Genomic DNA, 23,961 nt, shown 5'->3' on the forward strand with positions numbered 1-23,961 from the left:
AACCATATAACAATCAAATCACCTTACCTGGTATATCACACACTATTAACCATATATCACAATCAAATCACCTTACCTGGTATATCACACACTATTAACCATATAACAATCAAATCACCTTACCTGGTATATCACACACTATTAACCATATAACAATCAAATCACCTTACCTGGTATATCACACACTATTAACCATATCACAATCAAATCACCTTACCTGGTATATCACACACTATTAACCATATGACAATCAAATCACCTTACCTGGTATATCACACACTATTAACCATATAACAATCAAATTGCCTTACCTGGTATATCACACACTATTAACCATATAACAATCAAATCACCTTACCTGGTATATCACACACTATTAACCATATAACAATCAAATCGCCTTACCTGGTATATCACACACTATTAACCATATCACAATCAAATCACCTTACCTGGTATATCACACACTATTAACCATATAACAATCAAATCACCTTACCTGGTATACCACACACTATTAACCATATAACAATCAAATCACCTTACCTGGTATATCACACACTATTAACCATATAACAATCAAATCACCTTACCTGGTATATCACACACTATTAACCATATGACAATCAAATCACCTTACCTGGTATATCACACACTATTAACCATATAACAATCAAATCACCTTACCTGGTATATCACACACCATTAACCATATCACAATCAAATCACCTTACCTGGTATATCACACACTATTAACCGAATCACAATCAAATCACCTTACCTGGTATATCACACACTATTAACCATATAACAATCAAATCACCTTACCTGGTATATCACACACTATTAACCATATAACAATCAAATCACCTTACCTGGTATATCACACACTATTAACCATATCACAATCAAATCACCTTACCTGGTATATCACACACTATTAACCATATAACAATCAAATCACCTTACCTGGTATATCACACACTATTAACCATATCACAATCAAATCGCCTTACCTGGTATATCTGACACTATTGACCATATAACAATCAAATCACCTTACCTGGTATATCACACACTATTAACCGGATCACAATCAAATCACCTTACCTGGTATATCACACACTATTAACCATATAACAATCAAATCACCTTACCTGGTATATCACACACTATTAACCATATAACAATCAAATCACCTTACCTGGTATATCACACACTATTAACCATATCACAATCAAATCGCCTTACCTGGTATATCTGACACTATTGACCATATAACAATCAAATCACCTTACCTGGTATATCACACACTATTAACCGAATCACAATCAAATCACCTTACCTGGTATATCACACACTATTAACCATATCACAATCAAATCACCTTACCTGGTATATCACACACTATTAACCATATAACAATCAAATCACCTTACCTGGTATATCACACACTATTAACCATATGACAATCAAATCACCTTACCTGGTATACCACACACTATTAACCATATCACAATCAAATCACCTTACCTGGTATATCACACACTATTAACCATATGACAATCAAATCACCTTACCTGGTATACCACACACTATTAACCATATCACAATCAAATCACCTTACCTGGTATATCACACACTATTAACCATATCACAATCAAATCGCCTTACCTGGTATATCACACACTATTAACCATATTACAATCAAATCGCCTTACCTGGTATATCACACACTATTAACCGAATCACAATCAAATCACCTTACCTGGTATATCACACACTATTAACCATATCACAATCAAATCACCTTACCTGGTATATCACACACTATTAACCATATCACAATCAAATCACCTTACCTGGTATACCACACACTATTAACCATATCACAATCAAACACCTTACCTGGTATATCACACACTATTAACCGAATCACAATCAAATCACCTTACCTGGTATATCACACACTATTAACCATATCACAATCAAATCACCTTACCTGGTATATCACACTATTAACCATATGACAATCAAATCACCTTACCTGGTATATCACACACTATTAACCATATCACAATCAAATCACCTTACCTGGTATATCACACATTATTAACCATATAACAATCAAATCGCCTTACCTGGTATATCACACACTATTAACCACATAACAATCAAATCACCTTACCTGGTATATCACACACTATTAACCATATCACAATCAAATCACCTTACCTGGTATATCACACACTATTAACCATATCACAATCAAACACCTTACCTGGTATATCACACACTATTAACCGAATCACAATCAAATCACCTTACCTGGTATATCACACACTATTAACCATATCACAATCAAATCACCTTACCTGGTATATCACACACTATTAACCATATCACAATCAAATCACCTTACCTGGTATATCACACACTATTAACCATATCACAATCAAATCACCTTACCTGGTATATCACACACTATTAACCATATCACAATCAAATCACCTTACCTGGTATATCACACACTATTAACCATATCACAATCAAATCACCTTACCTGGTATATCACACACTATTAACCATATCACAATCAAATCACCTTACCTGGTATATCACACACTATTAACCATATCACACTCAAATCGCCTTACCTGGTATATCACACACTATTAACCATATGACAATCAAATCACCTTACCTGGTATATCACACACTATTAACCATATCACACTCAAATCGCCTTACCTGGTATATCACACACTATTAACCATATGACAATCAAATCACCTTACCTGGTATATCACACACTATTAACCATATCACACTCAAATCGCCTTACCTGGTATATCACACACTATTAACCATATCACAATCAAATCACCTTACCTGGTATATCACACACTACTAACCATATCACAATCAAATCACCTTACCTGGTATATCACACACTATTAACCATATCACAATCAAATCACCTTACCTGGTATATCACACACTATTAACCATATCACACTCAAATCACCTTACCTGGTATATCACACACTATTAACCATATAACAATCAAATCACCTTACCTGGTATGTCAACAACCAAGGATCTTCTAGCAGATTGTTTACCACTAGGGGGTCTTGGAATATTTAGGCTATCTCCTGAAATCAACATGAAGGCAGTAGAAGGATTACACATCAAATTACAATTCTGAAATCAATGATTATGAGACCACCAATATTTTGAAGCAAATAGAAATATCAAACTTACCAAATATAGTACTAGTGGTACTTTTTTCCAAACCAGCTAGTAAGTGTGTACAACTTACCAAATATAATACTAATACCACTATTTTCCAAACTACCTAGTAAGTACATCCAACTTACCAAAGAAGTATGTCTAACTTACCAAATATAGTACTATTGCCACTATTTTCCAAACTGCTGGTGCCATCGTTTTTAATACTACTGTCATCTTCCTCAGGTCCACTTGAAGAATCTGTGATGAATTGGTTTCATAGATTAGTGCATAAAATATGGAATTATGTTACACCAGTAAATTGATGGTGTAAATCATGAGATCTGATTGGTCTTGACATCAAAATAACTGCTAAAATAGTGATATAGCAGTTAGTGTGCCTCCAACCAGCCCTGAATGAAAATAGTATTCGACAGTTGATAGATGCCATCTGCACCCATCACAGCTGACATAATCTGTACCACTGATTCCCCCCCCCCCCCATCCCATCATAGAACATACAGGTAGAATGGTGAGAATATAGAATGAAGCTTATAGCATAGAATATAGAATGAAGCCTATGGCATAGAATATAGAATGAAGCTTATAGCATAGAATATAGAATGAAGCCTATGGCATAGAATATAGAATGAAGCCTTTGGCACAGAATATAGAATGAAGCCTATGGCATAGAATATAGAATGAAGCCTATAGCATAGAATATAGAATGAAGCCTATGGCATAGAATATAGAATGAAGCCTATGGCATAGAATATAAAATGAAGCCTATGGCATAGAATATAAAATGAAGCCTATGGCATAGAATATAAAATGAAGCCTATGGCATAGAATATAGAATGAAGCCTATGGCATAGAATATATAATGAAGCCTATGGCATAGAATATAGAATGAAGCCTTTGGCACAGAATATAGAATGAAGCCTATGGCATAGAATATAGAATGAAGCCTATGGCATAGAATATAGAATGAAGCCTATGGCATAGAATATAGAATGAAGACTACGGCATAGAATATAGAATGAAGCCTATGAAGACAGCATACAATATAGAGTACAATGGCATCTATAACATAGAATACAAAATTTACCTTTCTCAGCTTCAATAGTGATTGATGTGACATGACTCTTCCCTTGATGTGTTGTTATTTTGTTACTCTGTCCACTATCATTGTACTGCACACAATTCGATGACACTGTTTCTGTAGTTTCAAACACACTGTCACTATTGGTAGGAAAAACATACAATATCATCTGTTACATTACATATTTAGTAAACTAATTCTTGAACAAATGGAGTAGATTTCAAGTCTTTAGGAAATCAAAACAGAATGTCCGGCCAATTTAAGGAGTGGTGGTCAAATAATTTGTAAGCGGAAAGTTATTGAATCAGATGTTTTGTGAAGTGAACCAGAATTAACTTTTAATCGATGACACAAATCATCGAGCAAGCTATTGGTCAAAATAGCTCAACTGATTTTTTTCTTTTGCTGTGGTTATATAAATTGTACAGGAGATGGACAAGGTGAAACTCAGATGTTGAATTATTTGAGAATTGTCTAGAAACAGTTCAACTACACTACACTGCAATTAAGGATAACCATAGTGGTGAAGTGTTTGTGGTTCCATGGCAATATCAACTAGGACAAAATCTTCCAACAAGACATATCTCCCATCATCATTCACTTATGGTACATTGTAGTCTTCTCCACTATGGTTGCTATTCATTATAATAGAGTAGGGTCTTTTTCTAGGTGGCAGCATGTGCTTGATGTCAATTTATTTTCAAGCATTCCAGACCAGCAGTAACAAATGTACAGTGGGTATGTTGTTGTTTCAGTAAGAGATGGGTTGAGTGTACAAACAACTCCATCGTAACAGAGTCAGTTTGCAAATTGTGATATTACCTCATATCAGAGTCAGTTTGAAAACTGTAATCTTACCTCATATCAGAGTCACTATGTAAATTGTGATCTTACCTCATATCAGAGTCACTTTATAAACTGTAATCTTTCTCATATCAGAGTCACTTTGTAAACTGTAATCTTACCTCATATCAAAGTCACCATGTAAATTGTGATCTTACCTCATACCAGAGTCACTTTATAAACTGTAATCTTTCTCATATCAGAGTCATCATGTAAATTGTGATCTTACCTCATATCAGAGTCACTTTGTAAATTGTGATCTTACCTCATACTAGAGTCACTTTGTAAATTGTGATCTTACCTCATACTAGAGTCATCATATAAATTGTGATCTTACCTCATATCAGAGTCACTTCTGATACTTGAAGCACCACCACTGCTGGCTAGTAGTTTATCATAACGTTCTTGGGAGGCTAAGAAGAGTCGATGATAATTCTGCATGTTGTGATTAGCATCATGAAAATGCCTAGAGTGCAAAACAAAAACATAATTTTTTACTCATTGAATGCATAAGTCCTCAAATTACTGGATCTTTGTATTTATCTTTAAAAATTTGATTTCAATCAAATTAATGATCATTCTTTACCCAAATGGTCAAAATAATCCTTGTTTTTTCACTAATGACCAAATTACTGATCACTATTTTTCTAATGACCAAATTACTGATCACTATTTTTCTAATGACCAAATTATTGATCAATATTTTTCTAATGACCAAATCATTTATCACTATTTTTCAAAATGGTCAATACAATGATCAATATTTTTGACCATTGAAAAAAAAAATCAATATTTTGACCATTGGAAAATAAAGGTCAATATTTTGACCATTGGAAAATAAAGGTCAATATTTTGACCATTGAAAAAATACACATCAATATTTTGGTCATTGGAAAATAAAGGGTCAATATTTTGACCATTGGAAAATAAAGGTCAATTTTGGAAAATAAAGGTCAATTTTTTGACCATTCATTAATTTGATTTTTTAATGTGATCAAAGTCAAATTTTTAACATTGATTAAGAACCAAAGATAACTATACAAAGATTTAGTAAATCTCTGGTATGCATTCTATGTTAAATACTTCTTTTGTTTTGAAAAGAGAAAAAAATGACGTCAAGCTGGAATGTGTTCAAGGTTTTGTGGGCAATCAGAATATTTGATATTTTGACTCAAAACTTGCTGTGTAATTACTATGACAACAAACTTGGTGAATGAATCATACCTTTGTGTTCTTTTCCTTTCTCTTTCCAACTTCTTTTCTAGACTGATTTGATTATGTCTTAGTTTGTCCATACATAACAAGAGGACATCCGACACAATAGCTGCAACCTCTACTATATCAGGTCGTTCATCAGCATCAGGGTTCAGACATCTACATAGGTTGTATACAATATCAAATTAATAAAAGTCAATTTCATACACACACACACCAACACCACCACCACACATATAATATATATATTATATAATACATTTACATACATGTATGGACGGACGGACGTACGTATGTATGTATGTATGTATGTACATGTATGTATTATATGTATGTATTATCATACATACATATGTACATGTATTACCATACATACGTACATCCGTCCGTACATATGTACATACGTGCATACATACATACATACATACATACATACATACATACATACATACATAAAACACCACACAGAAACTAATAATAAACTGCACATCCTCCACTTCAAGAGGGCAAGACTACAATCTGTTGAACTATTGTCTCAGCAAATTGAAACAATTTGGAACACTATCCAATTCTATGATAAAAAAAAAGTCTGGAATGACCAATCCTATATTGCCATCTTACCGTTGTATTGTCTGTAGAATTCTATCTGAATACATGCCTTCTGGAAGACTGTCATACTTAGCTTCAACAATCTATAGTGTGAAAAATGAATAAATTAGACTAAATGCATAGGGAAATGAATGAAACACAGTACATTAAATATTTTGAAATGAATGCAGCACAGCACAGTAAATACTGGGAAACAATGCACCATAATACATTGTAAGTACTTGGAAATCAATGCACCATAGTAAATACTGGGAAACGTATGCAGTACAGTAAATATTTTGAATTGAATGCAGCAAAGTAGATCCTAGGAAATGGATTCAGTGTGTCAAGACATCTGCTATCCCTTATCTTGGTAGCTAAGATTTGTCTGACGCTAAGAACTATATTGGTAGCTAGCACCTACCTTGGTAGCTAGGATTAACATATTGGAGGTATGGAATGCCGGATGCAATGTACACATCTCATATAAGATACAACCAATGGACCACACATCAGCTTTTTCTCCATAGGGTAAACTTTGTATTATTTCTGGGCTGTCAACAGATAACATGATGTGTTGTAAGAGTGATGTCATAACTGGCAATTCTTCATCATTTCCTCTCCTTGACAAGCTTTATGGCATATAGTATTACAATACCAGTTTCCCATAAAATGCTGTATTTAACAATGACTTGAGATGCAGGTTCATGGGAGTATTTTAAAATGAATGATGCTCTGTAAATAAGGCTGATAAGTATTTAAAACTACATGTACTTTTGTGAAAGTTTATTCATGGACCGTTTGATTAATACTAACAGAAATTTGGTGGTTCATCAATCATTATGTTTTCAAGGATCAGTAATTTTTTATTTTCTCAAAGAGTTAACATTGTACATGTAATTATGACAATTTTTACCTTCCGTGTGTGTGTGTGTGTGTGTGTGTGTGTGTGTGTGTGTGTGTGTGTGTGTGTGTGTGCGAGTGCACTTGAGTGTGTGTGTGCTTATGTGTGTGTGTGCATGTGCATGTGCATATCTCAGTTACCTGTCCGTCTATCTGCCTGTGTGTATGCACAATTGTGTCTGTCTGTCTGTCTGTCTGTGTGAATCCGACTATCAGTGGACACGATTTCCCAAAAAACTACAGCATACATTATAATGACATTTGTTACACATCTTCCTTATAGCATTGGCAAGATTGCCTACTGGAAGTTATTTAAGTTGCATGCACTTACCATGAGTACAAAATTGTACCTACAACAGAGGTCATCTTACTACAATCTTGTCTCTTTTGACGAGCCAACCCAAAATCAGCTGTAGGCAAGAATACACCACAAATAGGTGTTAATCAAACAATAATAATTGTCATATCTAACCAGAGATACTTCAGTGTTCTACAACCAGCGCGACAGGCTGGCATGAAAAAGTGGAACAGGTTAGAAAGTAAACACATGAATTGGATTAGCATGCTGGAATAGCAGAGACTTCTACTCTATTTTTTGTTTGATATGGACAGTTTAAGTGTACGTAAAATGCCAGGAGAAACTGAAATCTGTTCATGAATATGACCTATTATGTAAAAAATGGCCAACTGTTCTTCTAAAATGATGGAAAGTAATACACATATCTGTAATTCAAACATGATGAGCCAAGTGTTATTAATCCAATTCATGTAGTTACTTTCTCTGTTTTGAACAAGTTCAACTTGTTAATGCTAACCTGTCGCTGGTTGTAATTCTGAATTATCTGTTGCATCATTAGAATTGAATGCATACAATTTAGTGTTGACGGTATTTCACTAGATGTACAGTTTGTACACACAAACACGATGTAGTGAAGTTGATACACAAATCACTTAACTTCACAATAAATATAGATATATTACTTACTTATGGTAACTTTGTCATTTTCTCCCAACATGATATTCTTGGGTGTTAAGTCTCTGTGAACAATTTTTTTGTCTTTGTGTAAATATCTGAGAGCCAAAACAATCTGAGGAAAGAAACACAGAGTGGCCTGTTAAGTCAATCAGCCCTTTAATAACTTGGTTTCTGTAACTCGATGAAATTACACCCTAAATATAGGGTGTTAGGCTTTAAAGGGGTAAATGGATGAAAATCAATCCCATATTAAACTTGGTTATGCGAAGAATTCAACATTCAAGTATTCAGGTTCTGCAGGTCTGTTATGTAACCCAGTACACTTACTCATTATCATGTTTATGAACAAATTCACAATAGAAATGCCATTCTGCACAGCTCCACAAAATCACCCAATGTTTGCCTCAAAAGTCCAGTGTTAATTCATTAACTTGGCAAGGACTCATGCCACAACAAAGTTTATTTCAAATTTGAGCAGGTTTTTTTTTTTTTTTTTTTTTACATTTTTCCACACTAAGAACATCAGTATTTTCTCCTGTAGCTTGTTACAATGTATGTAACCGCCATGCACTTACAGATTATTATGTTAATGAACAAGTTCTACGGTATATAAAAACCTTTTTCAGTAGAGATCACTTTGTGAATTTGCAGTGAAGTGATCACAGAGTATGTCTCTGGATAGCGAGGTACAGAGAGGTATGGTGTTCGACACCTGGTCAAAGTATAGATGATTTGTACACACACTTTACTAAACAACATGTGCAAAGTCTTAGGTGTGGCAGCATATGTGTTTACAGGATGGCATTGTACAACAATTTTGCAGACAGTTTCATTGATGGTTAAAGAGTTTGAAGACAGTTTCATTGTGTAAAAAGTGTCCTGGTAACTAAAAATACCGCCAATGGCGTTGTAGCACAACTGTACAGTTTTAAATGTTTATCCATATGCTAGTCCATGCTAACAATAGGTGTTCATTTGCTGAATAACTATCCAGTTGCCTATCCAACCATGTTGCTATCTTTATGATAAATGCTATCATTTGGCTGTTGCTATGGGCGTGGTCATGTTGTTAGATATATTTGCATACATTTATGTATGTTTTTGTTCACTTGTGTATGAATTCCTGATATTGTCTTTGCAATACACGTGATCATTTGGCTGTTGCTATGGGCATGGTCTTGTTGCTAGGCAAATTTAAATACATTTTTTGAATGTTTATTCAATTGTCTATTAAACCCCATTGTTATCTTTGTGAAATACACCACCGTTTGGCTGTTGCTATGGGCGTGGTCATGGTTACTAGGGTATTTGCATACATTTTTTGAATTTTTATTCATTTGTCTTTCTATTCCTGTTATTATCTTTGCAAAATACGTGATTATTTGGCTGTTGCTATGGGTGTGGTCTTGTTGCTATGCAAATTTACATACATTTTTTGAATGTTTATTCAATTGTCTATTAAACCCTGTTGTTATCTTTGTGAAATACACCACTGTTTGGCTGTTGCTATGGGCGTGGTCATGGTTGCTAGGGTATTTGCACACATTTTTTGAATGTTTACTCACTTGCCTACCAGATGATGTTGTTATTTGACCAAAATATACTGCCATTTGGTTGTTGCTAAAGGGCGTGGTCATGGTCGCTAGGGCCAATTTGGTCAAAATGTTTTTAAGAAAATCTGCAGAATAACAGTTTCAGAAACATCTCGCCAAGTTTCAGGCTCATTGACCAAGTACTTTTTGAGATATAAGTTTTTGACCAAAAATGAACATTCTTACACCTAATTTGCATATCACTCATGGAATCATTGTATGCTTAATATATCTTTGTCCATGCATCCCTAGATGCATCCCCATCAAATTTCAGCCCAATCTGCTCAGTAGTTTTGGAATTATAGATTTTTAACCAAAAAGACACATTTTTAGCCCTAATTTGCATATCACTGATGGAATCATCATGTCATGAACAAATCTTACTTTACACCCCCTAAAGAATCTTCCCACCAAATTTTGCACCAATCTGCCCAGTAGTTTCTGAGTTTAAGTTTTTTGACCAAAAATCACATTTTTTGACCCAAATCACACACCTGCGATGCGATCATTTTGATTTGAACAATTTCCCGACTAGACACCCAAGGTAATGGACCCACCAAATATCATGGCAATCGGTTCAGCAGTTTTTGACTTTAAGTTGTTTACACACACACACACACATCCACACACACACACACACACAGACAGACAGACAGACGCCGGGCGATCCAATGATCACCCTCGTGCTGCAATCATTTTCATTTCAAACTTAGTAAAATTTCCACCAAGAAAGAAAGGGCATATTTACCAGTCTTATTTACATAACCTATTGTAATAACTGGATTTAGAATGTGCATATGAACTTTGCCCAGTGATTATATAACGTTACCTAACACATCCCCTCATGGTGTTCACTGAGAACAAAGAAGATTTTGAAGGAAAATCACATTTTTTGACCCAAATCCCACATCGCTGATGCAATCACTTTCATTTGAACAATTTCCCAACTAGACACCAAAAGTAATATGACCACCAAATATCAAAGAAATCGGTCCAGCAGTTTTTGACTTTAAGTTGTTTACACACATTCACACACACAGACAGACAGACAGACACTTTGCCATGCCTATAGCACTACTGAACATTCAGTTCAGTGGTGCTAAAAAGTGGAATTGAGGGCATAGTCGAAACAATGGGAACAAGACAGAGGAATATAACTCTACTTAAATGAGTCCAATATCAATCTAATCTATTTTATGAATTTTGGAGCCACTGACTCTGTTCATACAGATTGCAGTGTCTATATATGAAATATGTTGAAGCGTTATAAATTATTATTCATGTGTACTGTTAAGGTAGAAAGGTAGAATGCACCTCAAGGACAAACTACCCTGAAAATGAAAATCTTCTTCAAGTTTGTTCCTGCAAATTTTACAATTATAATGAATGAAATGAGGTTGTCACCATCTTGTTTTCAAACTTGTCAATCTTTAATTGTCCCCATAGAGTTAACACAGTATTTGGTGGCCATATTGGATTTGGTGGCCATATTGGATTCGGTGGCCATATTGGATTCTAAAATGATTAAATTTTGATATCATTTTGACCTCTATTTTAAAAATTTGTATGGTGACCCCAGATTCTTTTTTATTGATTTTTAACTGAACAGGTTGAAGTTTTCTTGAACAAAGTAACAACAAACATTTAAAGAGTTTATTTCTGATGCACACTCTACGTTAAAGAAAACAGTATTGTCATATTTTACCTGGATAAAAATGTTCCATATTCGATCTTCAGAAAACCGTTCTCCTTTTTCCTTCAATGAATTAACATGTTCAAACAATGGAGCGCCTTCAATATATTCCATGACAACATATAACTTATCATCTGAAACAGAATATCACCATGAGAACACAAGATTTATCATCTGAAACAGAATATCACCATGAGAACATATAATTCATCATCTGAAACAGAAGATCACCATGACAACATATACATGAATTTGATTCTTGTTGCTAGGCATATATGTGTTCACTTTTTGAACATTTATCCACTTGCCTATCCATCCAGGTTGTCATACTTGCACTATCATCATTTGGCTGTTACTATGGTTATGGTCTTGTTGCTAGGAATATATGTGTCAATTTTGGGCATGTTTACCCACTTGCCTACTCATCCCTAGCTCTACTTACTTTCACTAAATGTCTTGTGGTATCTGACAACATTGGCATGCTTTAATCCTTCCTTCACAATAGGTAATTCACTGACAATCTGACCAACACTCTTGTCCCTTTCTTTGGCATTTTTACCAATGGCTGGGTTCAAGAGGTCGATCTCTTTAAGGGCTAGAAATGTACCAGACATCTTCTTCTTAACCTGTTGAGTAACAACAAGAAAATAACCTATAATTGTACTATTTATGCTTCACCACACCACTGAACAAATTGAATGAAAGACAAATGTTGCTTATGTTTGAGCAAAATTGGTATACTTTTGGTACCATAGCAAATTAAGTAAACATGTCCAATGATATAAAAGTTGTTATAGTATATGATTTTAAAGATTAGCAAATGGCCCTGAAGTTCAGGACCACAAGTGAATGTCTTAAACTTAGGGTTATGTTTCAATCCCGAGTCATCACAATAGCAGTACTCTACCCAGTAGTAAACATTCTCTGATACCCAACTTTAAAACTCTCATCACCATGAACGATAGATCACTTAAAAACCTTTTATAGAAAGCATACATGGGTAACACGAGGTAATATCACATGCATGAACTCTTCAAGTGTGTGTAGGCAAATGATCTTGACAATATATCTGGTATTTTAGATACTTGCAGTCCTGGGATCCCAAATATAGTCAAATAGCATTGAACAACATAACATCAAAACTGTGATAGGACGTTCATAATTTTACCTACGACATTAATGTTTCCTGGTTTCAGGGATTATAGATATATTGATATGGGGGGGGGGGGGGGGGGATACGAGAAGGCATGTTACCCCTCGTATGAGGGAGATCTCCAGGAAATTTTGCATATCAAGATGGCTGGACATGCATTGTCATATTTTGGTGGACAGTATGTCCTAGAAATGTGTAGAAATGTATCACAAGCAATACACAGTAAAGTGACCATGTGAAACCAATAAATACTGCCTGCAAGATAAGATCAGTTGTTACTATGGTGATAAAACTCACCTTATATACACTCCCAAAAGCTCCTGTACCAAGATGTTCATACACAGCATAGCTACCAATAGAGTGAGTAGGTTCTTTGTTTTGGTTGGTATCTTCAAATCGTTCTTTGATTTCTTGTAAATTATCCGTCTGCAAATGAACATTGACAAACACAAAGTTATTAAATAGTGTTGGTTGGATTGAGACACTCCTTTTCAAATTGATAAATTATTCAAACCACTTGCTTTTAACCTCATTATCAACATCCACACTAACCTTTGCCCTCATTCCAATGATTACGCTAAGAGTAAATCTGGAAATGGACATACTATAACAAACTAATTTGTAAAACAAGGTCAGTCTGACTTGACAACCTTTCTCTGATAATAGTTTTTGACATTTGTGCTAGGTTTAGTCAAAATTGAGTAGTGGGTGTCTAAGATATGGCTGTACACAGACAGACACTTGCACAAACAAGGATAGACACAGGTCATTCCCATAGCTCCTTCCAAGCTTTGCCCATTGGGGCTAATAATCCCACCAAGTTTTACTGCAGTGTGACTTTAAGCCATGAGTTCATCATACACAGTCTGACAGACAGACAGACAGACAGACACATACAGGTACATCTTGATGCATATAGCACTGCAGACTGCCAGGCGGACGGACGGACGGACGGACGGACGGACGGACAGACAGACAGACAGACAGACAGACAGGCAGACAGACAGGTACATCTTGATGCATATAGCGCTACTGGGCCTGGGTTAAGTTGTTCTAGAAATTAGACAATGATTTAAGAACTGAAATGAACTTACAGACAGAGTATTGAAATGTTCAACTAATACACCATACTTCTTTATATCTCTGACATAATGTCCAATATCGATAAACTTCTCAAATAATGTTGGTGGAAACAATCTCTTGAATAACTGTCGATTTCTCTCCATACTAAATAAAAATCTCAAGGCTCGGAAGGCATTTTTCTGCAAGAAAAATAAATAAAATCAAGGATCATTAAAAGTGCTTGCAATTTTATTGACTGACTTACAATGACAAAATTTTTACATTGGAACACTTTTCATGTCTTGGACAAATCATCTCCAACACATCACTAGATGTGTCACAAAATGCCTACTTACTAATGGATCAAATGATTGGCAAAAATCTCAACTGGATGCCCTTCATAACATCACTACCAAATACCCTGGGCAAGTGGCCCACTCGGTATTTTGCAAACAATTTGTTATTTCGGATTAATTTTAAATTTTCTATTGTACTTATATATATACCTGTAACATTTGTACTGCTGCAGCATCCTGGGCTTTGGTGGCATTTTGAGGAAATATCAACATTCCTATCACAAAGATTCCATTATTCTGTAAAAATAAATAACATCAGTTTATTGTAAAAAGATAAAATATGTCATACAATGTAACAACACAGACAATATGTAAATTGTCAACTATATGTTCAAGACTGTTCTCAATCACCCAGCTATGACGTTCTTATTGAATATTATAACACATCGTTTTCATATAGCCTTTAGTGATGGCTTTGATCTTATCACATGGTATGGACAAGTGACCCATAGTGACCCCAATTTGCATACAGAGGGAAATATTCGTTTTCTATTTTCCATAGGGCACTATTACAATAGTACTGGCGTTCTAAAGGTGATTTGCTTTGACTCTGGAAACAATACTTGTAAGAGAATGTGGTATGTTATCAAATACTTGAACTACAGGTACCTATTCACAATGCAATACTTGTACTACAGGTACCCATTCACAATGCAGTACTTGTACTACAGGTACCTATTCACAATGCAATACTTGTACTACAGGTACCTTTTCACAATGCAATACTATATTCACAATGCAATACTTGTACTACAGGTACCTATTCACAATGCAATACTTGTACTACAGGTACCTTTTCACAATGCAATACTATATTCACAATGCAATACTTGTACTACAGGTACCTATTCACAATGCAATACTTGTACTACAGGTACCTTTTCACAATGCAATACTATATTCGCAATGCAATACTTGTACTACAGGTACCTATTCACAATGCAATACTTGTACTACAGGTACCTTTTCACAATGCAATACTATATTCGCAATGCAATACTTGTACTACAGGTACCTATTCACAATGCAATACTTGTACTACAGGTACCTTTTCACAATGCAATACTATATTCGCAATGCAATACTTGTACTACAGGTACCTATTCACAATGCAATACTTGTACTACAGGTACCTTTTCACAATGCAATACTATATTCGCAATGCAATACTTGTACTACAGGTACCTATTCACAATGTAATACCTGTATTTGTTACAATACTTTATACATACCTGTACAAGTTGTTGAGCACTTGCATCATTAAGTACCAATTCTGTCAACGCTGCACAACATGCTGTAAGAAAATTGGATATAATGGCTACATACATGTAACAGAACTGCTATTTGACCTTGTAAATGAAGGTCATGGTCAAGAGTAAGCACTTGACTTCAAAGCTTGTATCTGACACTTGAATGGTGTCTCTATTGTTCTAAACTTTCCATACCTGGAAGTGTCTAACAATATACACTGCAATCATCAGAATTGCCACCATAATGTGAGTACAATTAAACCAATATCCAGTCAATAGCTTATATCAACATGTCATAACTGTTACAATATTTGTTAGTTTTGCAAAGTGAGACCTTGGTTGCCTGAATAGTAATTAGATACATATGGTTTTCGGGTTTAAAATCCAGTGTATGTTACCTGACTGTAACGACAGGACATGTTCCCATGGTTCTTCATCTCCCTGTAATGGAAAAAATTGCCACATTAATATTAATTAAGAATAAATTTGAAACAGTCTCTTGATACATCTAAATCTGAAAATCGGATCATCGCATGATGGTGCATACAAATGACAATACATACGAAAAATGTGTGTAGAGTTTAATCATTGGTTACTTCTTTCAAATGTTGGTAGTATTGTCAGATAAATCAAAATGATATCCCGTAATTTTTTGCCACATTCAATATTTAAAGTTGCACTAGCTATAACTGCAGACCCAGAAATCAATTTGATTGGATTCTTTGTATCATATTATGTGTACAACTGCACAATTTCACTAGCCAATTCAATACTTTTGATGGTGCACGATATTAAGAGTAAGTCATTATATCTTAGAAAACTGTCTGAAAAAATATTCCAGTTGCAGCTAGTACAGCTATTGAGTACATCCAGTATTTGTATTCGTGAGTAACTGGGTTTCGAGTAACTTACAAGATCTGCTAGAGGAAACGCCAATGGATGTTTCCTGCCGGTATGGTCAGCACTCTTTGGTAAGCCACTAGGACCACCAGAAGTATCGGCAACAAACTTCCTATCATGTAGAATGGAGAGTATGACCGGCACACCACCCATCATTTTGATATCACTGCTAGTGTCTGCATCCTCTGATAATTGTACTATACACCATATCTGTGAAAGATAGTCAAATATACTGCCAATGGTGTTGAAACGCAACTGTATAAGAACTTGCTTATTACTATGGGAGTAGCCATTGTTTCTATGCACATTTGTGTATATTTCGAAATCCTCATTCACTTTACTATCCCTCACTGTTGTTATATTCGCAAAAGACACTGACAATTTACCCGATATAACATGAAGTTTTTTTTTACAAATTCACTCAGATTGGTTATGATATCTGTTAATTTATTTACAATGATCACAATAGTACGGTTTTGTCTCCTTTCCAATCAGTGGGACCCCTCCTAGGGCTCACATAAACCCTTTGGTTGTTGCTATGGGTGTGGCCTTTATTACTAGTAATGGTTGTGTTCATTCACTTTCCTACCAATTCCTGCTGTTATCTTTACCATATAATTCAATCATTTTTTCAGTTGCTATGGGTGCAGTACTAGTTGTGAGGCCATCATTTCATTGTTGCTCTGAATGTTGTCTAAGTTGCTCGGCATAATTGTATCCATTTTTTCAATGTATATTCACTTGACTCCACAAAAAGACTTGGGCATTTGCTGTTGCTATGGGCATTGTCTTTGTTGTCAGGAATAGTTGTGTTTATTTTTAAAATGCTCATTCACTTGCCTACATATCCCTGTTACCATATACATCATTTCAGCGATGCTATTGGTTTGGCCTAAGATTGAGGAACTTTTTTAAGTAAATAAAACCATATTGTTGACTGCGCCTTGCACTGTCATAAAATTGGCATACATGACTAACATCTAGAGTATGATTCTTCCTAATTAATGATTACTTACCACATTCCAAAGAAGTTTAAGATTATCACAATGTAATAAACTTAGAAGTATAGGAATGCCGTCATAGACCTTTACTTGTTCTCGCACCTGACAATCAGCACATAAAACCCTCAATAAACTAGCAGCTAATCTATAGAAAATAAAAAGAACATTGTCAATAAACAATAGCACTGTCATCACACCAGTGGACACTACCACTGTCAACACTACCAACATACCAGTGAACACTACCACTATTAACACACCAGTGAACACTACCACTGTCATCACTATTAACATACCAGTGAACACTACCACTGTCATCACTATTAACACACTTGTGGAAACTAGCATGGTCAACACTGTGAACACACTAGTGAATACTAGCATGGTCAAAACCATCAACACACTAGTGGATACTACCCCTGTCAACACTATCAACACACTAGTGGGCACTACCAATGGAAACAGTGTCAACACACTAGTGGACACTAGTACTGTGAACACTGTGAACACACTAGTGGACACTTGTAAGGTCACACTATCAACACACTAGTGGACATTAGCATGGTCAACACGACAATATCAACACACTCGTGGACAATAATACAATAAACATACAAATAGACATTAGTACTGTAAACCCTTTTCGGCACATTAGTGGATGTTAGCATGGTCAATATTGAAAATGCATCCAGAAACTAAGATGGGCAGTATGTGTAAAATAGAAAATACAGCAAACCTACTTCTTGGAGAGGATATCATAGTCTTGTAGTATCCTTAATAAAATCTCAATACAATTCAAACTTCCAATCATTGCTCTTGGCTCTTGGCTGAAATCAAATGACAACAACAATGTTACATTAACTAGGACTTGAATGTGAACTTTGCAGTGTTTTTGTTTAGTATGTGTAGACTGCATTCACAAATACCATACCATGGGGTACATGTATTTCCAATGTTGTGATTGAAAAGGGGGGGGACATGGAAAATATACTGAATGGCTTGCCTGGTTACATTCTGTCATTGGATTTTATAATCCAAGTCAAATCAACAAATGGTGATTGGCAAGGATAGTAGGGAGCCCTCAACGATATTCTCTGAGAAAGGCTGAATGGATATCACTACAAAAATTGATGACCTATGACTGATGATGGCTCATGCACGTGTCGAAATGTTTTCATATATCACACAGAGTAGTGCTACAGCAAATATATCAGAATGGGACAACAGAAATAGACACATTAAGGTTTGTAGATTACTAGTAATATGTTGTTTTCATGACAACCTAACAGTCGGGTATGCAGGGATGGAAATATCAGTAGTACACAACACTGCTCCTGTGGTCATATAACAAATCTACATCATTGAATCATACACAGAAACAGCTGACGAAGGCTGAGCAATTCAGCCAAAACATTCAAGTTAAATTATTCCCCCTCTGAGTTCAGACCTGCTGGAACCGTGTGTGTCACTGTGTAAATTTTAAGGAGGTATATTCAATGCAGGATAAGGATTAATACAGGACTTTGAGTGGTCTTACTATTCAGATTTCACTGGGACTCATTCTATTGTAATGCAAACTTTGCATCACAGCACAACTTTTCAGGAATTCTGACTTACCTCTGAGCTAAACTGATCAGTGCATACAGTGTGCAGTGAAGAACAATCACATCATTGGCAGCTAACAGTAATACTAATGGCTGTCAAACACAAACAAGAAACAAAATAAAATACAATGTACATCCGTTTTGAAAAGCTTTAATCAGACAATCTCTTCAAGTGATACAAGTAAATCTGATAATATAAACTGATACTTCTTGTTGAACTGAGAAGTCATCTTTCCGTTCTCCTACTAAGTGTTATATACACAATGTGAATTACTATTATTATAGTCAACAAAAACAGTATGTCATTCTTTTGTGTAAAACACATTCAGATACCATAGCAATCAAAATGGATTTCTACAAGTGTCATTCGACAAGTCTTTGTCAAATACAAAGAACCTCAACGTTGTACCCTTGCTTATACCAAAGTGATAAGTCACAGCCAAGTATACTTTGATTTTGAACCCTTAAATGTACCTGTACCCAGTGATGGGTTAAAGCCAAGTACATGTATGTCTTGACTTTGTACCCTACCTCTGCCCAGTGATGGGGTAAAGCCAAGTATACTTTGACTTTGTACCCTACCTGTACCCAGTGATGGGTTAAAACCAAGTATGTCTTGACTTTGTACCCTTATCTATACCCTTACACCTAGAATCTTGTAACCAGGAAATAACTCACCTTGTGTGCACCACACGCAACAAGCCAATCTCTTTGTGAAACTACAGCTGAAAGCTTCTGGAATATATCTATAAAACAGGAAGCAAATTTATCAAAGATGTTCTCGTGAGGGAAAACTTGTTAAGATAACATGTTCTTGGTTGAATAGAGTTAAAAATAGCTGACATTGTATTCATGTATGTAAATGGAATGAAAGCATTCCATGTGCATGAAATTATGTCAATAAACAATTACACATTTTTCAAGAAATCCATTGTTTTGAATAATGGACATAATATAACAGTTTGAATAATAACACAACACAATAATGTATTATTTTGGGTAAACATAACATATATGCAGTGTTGCAGCCAGAGGGGGTTTTTGGGTCATTTGACACACATTTTTTGGACCCGACCCACAATTTAGGAAGTGATGGATCATAGATGACCCACACCAAAATTGTATGCAAGTATGTTTAGCAACATGACCACGCCTATAGCAAAAGCCAAATGATCGCATAATCATTCAGCAAATATCTAGCATGGAGCATGTGTGTAAATATTTTTAAAAACTGTACAGTTGTGCTACAATGCCATTGGCGCTTTTTTAAAAATAATAATGTCCCAAAAAATTTTTTATGATGACCCAGAAAAATGAAAGTGTCGGGACACTATGTCCCACTCTTTCCAAAGGCTGGCTGCAACACTGTATATGTGTAATATAACAGAATGCAATGATGCATAAATACCTGAGTGGATATTTTGGTTATCTGGACCCACGCAAGTATGCTACACTGGTAAACACATGTTGTGGGGCTCTATGTAACAGTGTGATACCAGTATCTATACCATGAATTGTTTTAGCGCAAACTGTGACTTACTTGTAATTTCTTTCAGAATGTCCACAATAAATGGCTGTTCCCCATAATGTAAATAAGTCTCTGTGGCAGTTTGGAGACGCTGTAATCAAAATAAACATGAAGCATTAGTAAAAATATAATTCAGCCTGTATATTTCAACTGTATTTTGTTATGAGAAATACTTACTGTAATATGCCCGGCCAGATCAATAAACTGTAATTCCTGAACAGAAATAAATTTTTCTTATTACCTACTTTAAAACCAGCTACTACTGGGTTTTCCTTAACTTTCATATGATTATTATCATGCTATGGTAAACTTTAGCCACCTGAGTGGTCTCTTTAACTGTGTTAAAGCTGCACTAGCTGTAACCGGAGTAGTAATTTTTAGATCAGACAACCATGAATACATTCTCTGAAAATTGTTAACTACCAATAATTAGACATTGTAGGCACCAATAAATGGTTGATTGTAATACAGAAGTACATGTAGTACAGCAACAGATTTAAATTATGATCGCATTGGGGCCGCACTAGACTTTGAAACCAGTGAGTCCCAGGGACCCATCACTGCTCAAAATATGGGGTCCCTTAAAAAAATTAGGGGTTCCTTTTTATTATCACTTGTTATCACTCGCACATCATACAAAAACTCCATAAACCTAAATAATAAACTCACAAACACATTTACGGTATGTTAATAAACGCTTTTTTAGTTTCGATGCACTTGTTGTTACTTGTACAATCGTCTACATTGTTCTTTTCACAAAGATTTTTATAGTTCATTGTCTTTTCAAGTAAATCAATATGCATGTACATGTATGGGCAGAAAACTTTGGTGACAATGTCATTGCCACCCTCATTGATCATAGACAGACACTTAGATCTTAGCGGGTCCCAGGGACTACATGTGAAACTTGAAGTTAGTCCCATTGAAATGTATTGCATCCTGGACACGGAATAACACATTAACACGAACCCTGCCTTATTTCCATTTGTCACATTTTATTCCTTTATCTCCATTATTCAAAATCCCTTTCATACAAACTGTGACACCAACATTCAGCAGACTGTCCTCTGTATTCACATCCAACAATACATTCATGGTATTAGCTAGGGCATGTCTCACCTGACGTCTAGTTGCTAGGGTGAATCAGTTAAAAAGGTTGCTACATGTGTGCAAAGTATAATCATGTGGTATACCTTGGTTCGATACTGGTGCTTCTTTTAACCCAAGGAAATCTGGGAACGTTTGACATTTTCTGATAATTTACTGCAGAAACTGAGCTTTCAGCTTATTGAGCGACACAAACAAACACTGTTGTCGACGTCAATGTGGTAAATTTCACAAGTGGCCTTTGTTGTGAGAATCTTATCACTCTGTAATCAAGATAGTGTAAGAATTGGAAGTCCCCAAACATGTACACTGCTAGATCATGGATCATGGAAGTCATCAAAATCGTCACCCTACTGTGAGTACCCTTAGACCAATACAGCTTATATCAACATGTTGCAAGAATAATTTTACACTTTGTCTATCTTAGTTTGATGAAAGCTTGGATTCCACTACAGTAACATGATGACGTCAAGAAAAGCAAGAACCTAGCGAGACAAAAGAGCTTACCTCTGCAAGAATTTTCACACCACCCAAATCAAAGAATTGTTTCTGTAATTATACAAAAAAGAAGTTTTTCAATTAAAAAAAGGTGTAACAAGAGACTGCAATAAATGGGTAAATAATCAGATACATACTGGAGGCATCTCAAATTAAGAGATCCCACTGCTTTCTCTTCAACTGTTACCTCAGCAACATCAGAGCAAAATGAATTTTTGCTATTTGATTTCTATTGAACAAGCAAAGAAACAACCCCCTCCCCCTAGCACTGTTTTGTAACCTAGATGTAACATACTTACATGATGTAAAAAAAACTAGGAAATAGTACATGTACTTTTGACAGACTAATCATTTTATCAAAAGTGTTATCTTCCATTATATTCTCTATGGTAAGGATATTAGTCAATTTCATTAGACAATGTCAAAACTGTGCATCTCACAGAACAAGTTTCTTTTCTTTGATATCAGTATACAACACTTCAGATATACCAGCCTACTCCAAATGAAAATAAAATGTATGTAATGTAACGTAACACACTGTTACCACTGAATGATTTGAAATCTGATATAAGAAAATAAATTTATACCTATCCTATATACTAATATCTAGGACTGTTCACAAAGGCGTTTTTAGTGCAAGCCTGTACTACAGTCAGGTTACAGATGTACCATATACTACAGTTTATTAGGTTACAGATGTTATATACCATGTACAGACAGGTTATAGATGTAACATATCAGACAGGTACTATACTCAGGTTTCAGATGTACATTGTCATGCGTACTACGTTCAGATTGCTAACATACCAGGTACTAGTCAAATTGCAGACACTACATGTACTACAGTCATGTTACAGATGTACAATGAACTACAGTCAGGTAACAAAATCACTTCTTTGTGTTTTGACAATTATTAGCAATTTATTTACTGCTTACCTGATAGACACCATCTCTCATAAACATGCGTAGACATATTAAAAGCCTTAAAATGTTCTCTGGGGGAGCCCTATCAGCCCATTCACTATTAGATACAAACAAATAACATTGATTAATTGCAGTCACATCTTCTTATCTATTAATGTGTGCTACTAACTAAAAGACCTTAACTGAAAACACAGCCCCCCCCCCCCTCCACCACCAAAAAAAAAAAAAAAAAAATATGTGCAAGATTAATTGATGAAATTTTTTGACCTAACATTTAAATGTTGTGGTCAAATGAAAATAAACTAACCAGCTGGTTACATCTTATAACTGACTATACAGGGACTGATACTTGAATGAAGTTTCTAGATCTTTTTGATCCTTCACTCTTAGTTGCTGGAATGGAGGGTTTTTATATCAAATGTGGCCACAATTTAG

The 23,961-nt window shown here is 35.3% G+C and overlaps 1 protein-coding gene across 1 annotated transcript in view; it reads right to left on the reverse strand.

Moving 5' to 3' along the window:
- LOC144433791 (serine/threonine-protein kinase Nek10-like) overlaps positions 1-23,961 on the reverse strand; it is a 36,264-nt gene that overhangs the window by 4,912 nt on the left and 7,391 nt on the right. The window contains exons 7-30 of the mRNA XM_078122154.1: positions 23,539-23,623; positions 22,612-22,653; positions 21,010-21,088; positions 20,148-20,215; positions 19,483-19,562; positions 18,606-18,692; positions 17,881-18,010; positions 16,877-17,074; positions 16,363-16,405; positions 15,947-16,008; positions 14,865-14,951; positions 14,391-14,558; positions 13,594-13,722; positions 12,586-12,769; positions 12,156-12,277; positions 8,868-8,970; positions 8,214-8,292; positions 7,404-7,533; positions 7,013-7,083; positions 6,401-6,550; positions 5,514-5,642; positions 4,340-4,473; positions 3,403-3,492; positions 3,081-3,155 (exon numbers count right to left, since the gene is read on the reverse strand). Coding sequence (XP_077978280.1) covers positions 3,081-3,155; positions 3,403-3,492; positions 4,340-4,473; positions 5,514-5,642; positions 6,401-6,550; positions 7,013-7,083; positions 7,404-7,533; positions 8,214-8,292; positions 8,868-8,970; positions 12,156-12,277; positions 12,586-12,769; positions 13,594-13,722; positions 14,391-14,558; positions 14,865-14,951; positions 15,947-16,008; positions 16,363-16,405; positions 16,877-17,074; positions 17,881-18,010; positions 18,606-18,692; positions 19,483-19,562; positions 20,148-20,215; positions 21,010-21,088; positions 22,612-22,653; positions 23,539-23,623 — 2,525 coding nt within the window. The remainder of the gene's footprint in view (positions 1-3,080; positions 3,156-3,402; positions 3,493-4,339; positions 4,474-5,513; positions 5,643-6,400; positions 6,551-7,012; positions 7,084-7,403; positions 7,534-8,213; positions 8,293-8,867; positions 8,971-12,155; positions 12,278-12,585; positions 12,770-13,593; positions 13,723-14,390; positions 14,559-14,864; positions 14,952-15,946; positions 16,009-16,362; positions 16,406-16,876; positions 17,075-17,880; positions 18,011-18,605; positions 18,693-19,482; positions 19,563-20,147; positions 20,216-21,009; positions 21,089-22,611; positions 22,654-23,538; positions 23,624-23,961) is intronic.

This window comes from Glandiceps talaboti, chromosome 4 (genome assembly GCF_964340395.1).
Source record: "Glandiceps talaboti chromosome 4, keGlaTala1.1, whole genome shotgun sequence".
Taxonomy (NCBI): Eukaryota; Metazoa; Hemichordata; class Enteropneusta; family Spengelidae; genus Glandiceps; species Glandiceps talaboti.